This window comes from Syngnathus leptorhynchus, chromosome 2, assembly GCF_054491065.1.
Source record: "Syngnathus leptorhynchus isolate UIUO chromosome 2, UIUO_Slep, whole genome shotgun sequence".
NCBI classification, from domain to species: Eukaryota; Metazoa; Chordata; class Actinopteri; order Syngnathiformes; family Syngnathidae; genus Syngnathus; species Syngnathus leptorhynchus.
The window spans coordinates 10,877,306-10,884,569 of NC_141196.1; the positions used below are offsets into that span (position 1 = coordinate 10,877,306).

Below are 7,264 nucleotides of genomic sequence, written 5' to 3' on the forward strand. Positions count from 1 at the left end.
TGCCTCTCGCCACATATGATGCAAAGTGGGCTTGGCGCGTCAGAGTCACCTATGGCGACAAATCCATATTTTAAGTAGGACTCCTGAAATGCTCTTTTAAATGCAGCTTTCCTTTTCTCAGAAGTCGTAACCTCTTCTTCTTCCGTCTCCTCATTGGGCTTTTTCCCCTTTCCGAAGCAGCTTTCCAAACATCTTTGTTTCTTGCTCATTTTTGCTTACTTGACCGGGGTGACATGTCATGTGACCGGGACGAGCGTCCGCGGCCCGGTGGTTGGGGACCACTGTCAGCCCACCCGGTGGATTCTTGACGGGAAAGTCGAGCTCGTTTTTTGCTTTTTCTCATGTGTTCGTGCCTCCTTTGTGTTTTAATGAAACACAAAAAGGCATTCACTATATGTAGATGGAACCTTAAACAGTGACAATTGCTGACTCTTCCTGAAATTAATGACATTAAAACAACAACAAAAATCATTTTATACACTCAACACAAGTGTGTAATTGTTAGTCTTTATAGCATCTGTACAGAAACAACAATGTAACATTTTGAAAGAGAAGATTAACATTTCAGGCTTTGCCTTTTTTACGTCAGCGAGCGAGCGAGCTAAAGTGACACCGGACAGTCGGAGGTGCAAGGTTGTCCCGTTGGATTTAATCTGAATTGGCAAAGTGTTTTTGTATCTTCTTAATCCGACAAAGAACAAAGCGAAATCGCTCGAATGCACATTTTGCCGCCCGCCACTTTTTCAAATGTCAGTTTGGATCAGCACCTTTGCTCGCCACCTAAGCCTGTCCGCCGGGCCAAAGCGCACCCGTGTGACATTTGGGTGTCCTCCTCTGCCGGATAAATAAAGCTGCTGTTTTCATGTCACTTGATCAGAGACTCTGAACATTTTCTCAGTTTTAGATGAGGTGAGGTAACTACACGGTTAAATGAGATGAGCTACGAGCTAAACGAGAGGAGCCACTGCCAAATAAGCTAAAGCTAAATTACTACTAGAGCTAAATAAGTTGAATTTTTAAATGCAGTAGATGGGGGTTTGCCAAACTTGTAGTTAGCCAGCTGCTGTGAAATGTTTTTTCCATCAAAAGGCCGCTTCTTAAAAACCTATTTTGAAACCCTAACACTGGCTTGAAACCCTACCTTGAAACCACAACCCTGTCTTAAAACCCTAGAGTTAAACCCTAACCTTAATTTTACTCAACAGAAAACCCTGCATCCAAACGGTAACATATGTGAAACGATTCTAGGCATCCCTTCCATCGCTCGATCGTTATACTGGTGAGCGCTCATGTTTTAAGTGCGCGTTGATCTTAGTGAACAGGTAACTATGACATATAGTGTTTTTGTCTCTAGGTGCAACAGTTAATCAAACAAATTGACTTTCATGTTAAGTGATAATTGTTGATCATCAATCATTTTGAGACTTTAATTTAAAATAGTCCAAATCCTTGGAATCACAGCCTCTCAACAGTATATATATTCTCAGATTTCTATAGTGTTTCAGACTTTTTGTTGAATCAAAATAAAGCATTTTCAAAAGTCAGATTTTACTTTGCCGAACAATGGCCAACATTTTTGCTAATTTTCGGAGACATTACGAAGCAAACCAGTAACTGAATGTTTGTGCATTTTCTGCATTGTCAATTTGAAATACTGTATCTCCTGTTTTTAATACAGGGCTAGAAATTAAAAAATGTTAACCCGATTGACAAAATAATACAAAGATTAATCGATTATTGAAAAAAAAAAATCGTTAGTACTTTTGTGTTAATAGTACACTTTTTGGAATATTTGTTCCTGGTTCAGGACGGCAGTGGTGAAGAACTTGGTGGTTTTGAGTTGGACCACTTTGAAATATCTGGTTCTCATCCATCGCACTTTGCTCCTCCATGAAGCGTGCCGCAAATCTAGTTTTCAACTTGATGTACTTTGCATCCTTAGACTTAAGTTTTGAGGGATTCGAGGGCGGAGAGAGGCTTATTTTGGAAGCAGGTTGTATGGCTTGATTGGCGTGGTTGTCTTCATCTCCTGTTTTTACTCTTTTGGGGGGATTAAATGTGGCATCGTGGGACTTCTTGTGGACTCTTGCACTGGAGTTTCTCTTCTTCTGGTTTCTTTTTGTGGAAGTTCTTTGAAAGGTTGTAGAAGATTTTCTTTTGCTAGCACGAGATGTTTCCCTTTCGCAGTAGGACATCAACTCATAGCATGACTTTGCCCTACAACACAAAGGCGTATTTATATTACAGGCTGGAAACCATACTTTGAAAGCATAACCTTTGCTTGAAAATGTATAATCCAGTCTCCACACTAGTATTTGAACCCTCATTCCACTCGGCTACCAACGTACTCCTGGCTGACATCACGATGAGGCTTCAAGTGGCTCATGGTGACAAACTGATGCGCCAGGACCTGACGTGGAGTCAGTCGCTGGGACGCATTGAGGTGGAGCATTCCCTTGAGCACCTCCACAAACATTTGCTTGTCGTCTGCGTGCACATCTTTGTCAGCTGGGTACTTGGTGTCAAAAACCCAAGGCTGGAGCTGAAAAAAGTCAAAAATCAATAGTACGATTATTGGTAGTTTCTCTTCATGGCAGGGCCGTCCAGGTGCCGGAGGTTTATTGCACAGTACTGGCGAGGTCTTTGATTTTTATGACATACTTGCTGAAGGTGATTGAGGGAAGTCATTTTAATCTTTCGGGTGTCTCGTGCCACGAATCCTGTCTCTTGTTGGTAATATTCTGGAGTCTGGGGAGACATTTTTGTGGTTAGCCTTCACGTTTTCTTTAGCTTCTGACATCCAAAATTCAAATGAAGTTGCCTTCAGTCTCCAAGAACTGGTTTTGTTGTCCCTAAGGAAAAAGTCCCCAGTCTTCTCTCCAGAAACCAGGATGTTCTCTGGAAACGGACCTTGAGCCTCCATAATGTACCGTATCTGAAGGCACAACACGGAGACCGAGATCAAGAACAATTTCCTTGGTCTTACTTTAGTGGGAAATATAATCTGGACATTTACAGTTTCATATTCCCTTCTGCCTGGGTACATGTGAGTGGCGATGTAGAGGAAAGCCGCCACGCAGCCGACAGACCACATGTCCGTGGCCTCGTTGTATGGAGCCCCCAGTAAGATCTCTGGAGACCTGTGAGGGGATGAATGCTCAATGAAATTCATCGAAACTCATTACCTCTAGATTTTATGCCATCATCCAGTCTATCCTCTGCACCTCCATCACTGTCTGGTTTGGATCGACCACCAAACAAGACAAGCACAGACTGCAACGAACAATCAGGTCTGCGGAAAAGATAATTGGGACCAAACTCCCATCTATCCAAGACTTGTACCTGTCCAGGACCAGGAAACGTGCAAGTAACATCTCTTCAGACCCTTCTCACCCAGGTCACAGTCTTTTCAAACTACTCCCCTCCGGACGGCGTTACAGTACGCCAAAACCAGCAGGCACAGACACAGCTTCTTCCCCCCGGCTAGGCACAGACACAGCTTCTTCCCCCCGGCTGTCGCTCTGATGAACTCACACCACTCAGAGACTCAGAGACATCCCCGTGCAATAACATCCTGCTCTCGCCACCTAAATGTTGTTAGTTGCCTGAATGTTGTCAGTCACTTAATGTCGTACAGAGGCTAAGATCAACCGGAGTCAAATTCCCTGTTTGGCATCCACAAACTTGGTCAAGAAAGCAGATTCTGATGGTGGGCCTTTGCGTGGATTGGAATAAGCAAATGAAAACCCTAACTTACTGCCAACATTTAAAGCGATTTTTCTAAACAAGCCAAAAGTAACCGATATGTCAGAAACATCAAACCAGTACTCAACCGAGGCAAGATTCACCTTTTGTTCTTAAACAAGCTAGAGACGGACAATTCACAGTCAGGTTTTCGGGGTTCTTACCGGTATTTATGACTCTGACCGTTGGAGTTGGCTTTGGTGGCTGACGCGCCTTGGGCCAAGCCGAGGTCGCTGATTTTGATTCTGAACGGTTGCCGCTGGTGATCGATCAGCATGACATTGTCCGTCCTGATGTCAGCATGAATAATATGAGCGCGCTTCAAGTGGTCCAGTGCGCTGGCCAGCTGCAAGGTGATAAGGAACGGTTTGTCAATAGTCTTCCTATCCTATCCGATTGTCCAACATACCTGATGGAGCACCGGTCGAATCTCCTTCACTTGAAGATGTTTGAATTGTCGTTCCCTCATGAGGTCATAAAGACTCTTGTCAAGGTAGTCAAATTCTAGACAAATGTGCCCCATGTCGCTGAAGACACGTTTCCACAGAAGCAGATGTCTTTTAGAGTTGTGCATCATTTTTACTTTCTGCAGCGTGTCAATCTGCAGATTGGACATGAATCAAATGGAAAGTGTAGCAGGGTGAAAACAACTTGCATTCAATTCAATCTACGCTAAACCACAATCTTTTTTGTTGTGTGGGCGTTCTTTTTTTCGTTTTATGCAGTATGATCTCTGATGTTCACGGACTGCGGGTGGTTCTTCTGGTACGAATCTCAAAAACAAACTGAATCGGACTCTACCTCAATCTTGGCCTGTTCTGCAAAGCTGCCTTGATTTCTAATCATCTTCACCGCCACCGTCTTGTTGCTGTCCATCTTGCGGCATTTGGCCACTTTCCCGAAGTTACCGCTGCTGAGCAACGATAGCACCTTGTAGCTGGTGGACGCCGAGTACAGCCGGGCACCGGGGACCAAGCGGTCACCAAATATGCCGTAAGAGTCCATTTCTGCTGCTTTACCTGCGCACTTGTCTTAGTAGCTTATTCGTAAATGAAGAGATGCAACAAAAACGTGCGGCGGTGGTGAATACCTTTGAGGGTGCCATGATGCTGCGTGACATCACAATCACATAAGCGCACAGGTCATGGAATAGGTCATTTGACTGCGATGATGTCTACAAACGGCATCATCTTGAAAGCTGTCGAGAACGAGTGCATCTAGTGGTGCAGAAAACCGATCAATTGCCGGAAGGAATTGTTTTCAGGATTACCTCGCTCACACGCTCCTGAAAAGCTCTCAAATAGTTCTGTAAGGATGTGAAACTTTCTCACACAGAAGTGAAATCCTCTCACACATCATACAAAAATATGCTCATATAAGAATTATTATTGATCGAAATGCGGCCCGGGAATATTCGTCACATGCAGAAAACTGAAAATGAACAAAATGAAAAATGTGCAATCCTATGACAATAATGTCACAGCAGTGAACTGATAAAGTCCGGTTGTATTCTTTATTTTTTGTGTCTATATCATCATGTTCTTGGAAAATTAACTTTTGTTGAACAGAAATATCTTTTTTTCCTTGGGGTTTAATTCACATCTAGCAGATTTTGAGCTTGTCTAAAACGTTTTGATCATCCTTTAGGCAATATCCCGAGTCTTTGACGAACATTATGCACCAAAACATGCCGTCTAATGCTCAGATTGTCAGTATTCTGCAGTATCCTTGCAGTTGCTTTGAAGGGAGATTTTAGAAAAAAAAAAAGAAAAGAAAGAAAAGCTGACTGCATTATTTATTCTGATATTCGTGGCAAGAGAGTGATGCAAAGAGCTTTATGCCTCCCTGCTGTACTTATCAATTAATGTATTTAAATCTACAACTTGAGACGTTTTAAGGCCTGAATATCAGCTCCAGAGGAAGAAGTGTCTCAATCACAACTATTCCACACCATGCAATGGATAGAAAAAGTCGACACACCCCTGTTTTCATGAGCTGTAACTCGGGCAACTGGGTTCAGTCAAGGTGGAAGGAATTATGACCAGTCGGATTTACCGCAAACAAACTGTCAGGGAAAACCTACAAATATAGCTCAACTTTATTTGGGGTAGATCAGAAAAATGTTTTGAAATGATGATAGACCCAATTAAACCAGGCATGACACAGCTCAATGTCCAAATGGAATCCTGGAATGTCCCTAATGGGGCTTCGTGCTTTCAGTATTGTTGATCTCAAGCATATTTTCTTTTGTTCATGTCAATTATTTAAAATAGCAATCTTTGCTTATTCACGATTTGTGTTCGTCCTTGCCTGGGTGTCAACTGGAGGTGCGAACATTGAGGTTAACGTGTGTCCCTCTCAAACAAATACGAGCAGAATAAAAGAGAAACGCCTGGCCGGGTTTGGTGCACGATGTTTGCGTACGCGACCATTTTGAACGCCTGATTAGATTTGATGCACACATTGTTTGTCCACCATTGAGTGCCCCAGAAGGCAACCTGGCATATTTGCTTACTATAGCCTGAGTACATTCAAAGTGTGTGTGTGTGTGTGTGTGTGTATATGTGTTAGAATGTATTTGTATACATTTAAACTTTCCATTTTTTTTAATTACATTATTTTTTGTAGTTTGAAACTTTAGAAACCAGAGGCTTCAAATATCCTTTAATAACTTCCCTTTCTTCCCAACCCTCTAAATATTTCACATCACAATTTATTTTTAATCTGCTGTCTTTCTGCAAATCAGAGTCATTCAGTTCCATATTGCGGCTTCTCGGGGGGGTTGGGGGGAGGGCGGGGGCACTCCTGCTTTTTTAATGACCACCATGACCACCATGTGGAAACGCAACCGGGACATTTGACATGAATAATTATTCACATGTACACATAGTAAAAGTCATTGTTCGTGTTTTTTTTTTTTTTGCTTTCGTTTGGATTGGGTCAGGATTGTTTCTGAACTTGTAGTTAGCCTCAAGGCGCGAGATGCCCATCACGCGACGATATGATGACTCCTTGTGGTAATAGTAAATGCCGTAGATATTTATAAGGAGACATCCTCTGCATGTTTTATTTATAGTGGGTACGTATATAAAGTCTATACACCCTTCAAAATGTCAACTTTTTGTGAAATAAATTCATAAGAGCAAGTTAAATAATTCTAAAATGTTTTCCGCCATTAATATGAGGGCATATTGTTGCATAAGTATAAACATCTTCATAACCAGGGATGTGACTGTGGTAAGATCAAATGAATGACATTCAAAGTCATGTTAAAAGGGAGTCAATATACTTCTGCTACCTCAGATTAACCCCAAATAACATTCAGATATTCAATTCAGCGGGCTTTCCCTGGCATCTTTCGAAACAAATACATTTAAAAATCTGTTATACCTCACCAAAATCCTTATAATTGGAGAAAGTCCAAAATCTGACAAACACCAAAATTTCAGAAAAAATAAACAAGAATCGCCATGTATAAATGACCACGATATGAACGTCTCCGATTTTATTGCCATAGAAC

At 42.0% G+C, this 7,264-nt stretch overlaps 1 protein-coding gene across 2 annotated transcripts; it reads right to left on the reverse strand.

The window, feature by feature from the left end:
• Positions 1 to 542: 542 nt before the first annotated feature.
• LOC147060702 (homeodomain-interacting protein kinase 1-like) lies at positions 543 to 4,772 on the reverse strand. Of its 2 annotated transcripts, none has more exons than XM_085905505.1 (8): positions 4,546 to 4,772; positions 4,154 to 4,345; positions 3,909 to 4,090; positions 3,017 to 3,140; positions 2,822 to 2,935; positions 2,662 to 2,748; positions 2,349 to 2,542; positions 543 to 2,217 (listed from the first exon to the last, which is right to left on the reverse strand). In XM_085905505.1, exons 1-8 carry the CDS (start codon positions 4,747 to 4,749, stop codon positions 1,755 to 1,757), a joined length of 1,560 nt encoding a protein of 519 aa, XP_085761631.1. In that variant the 5' UTR covers positions 4,750 to 4,772; the 3' UTR covers positions 543 to 1,754. The 2 variants fall into 2 exon arrangements, with proteins under 2 accessions (XP_085761631.1, XP_085761632.1); XM_085905506.1 differs by having other exon boundaries at positions 2,112 to 2,217; positions 2,310 to 2,542.
• Positions 4,773 to 7,264: the final 2,492 nt, after the last annotated feature.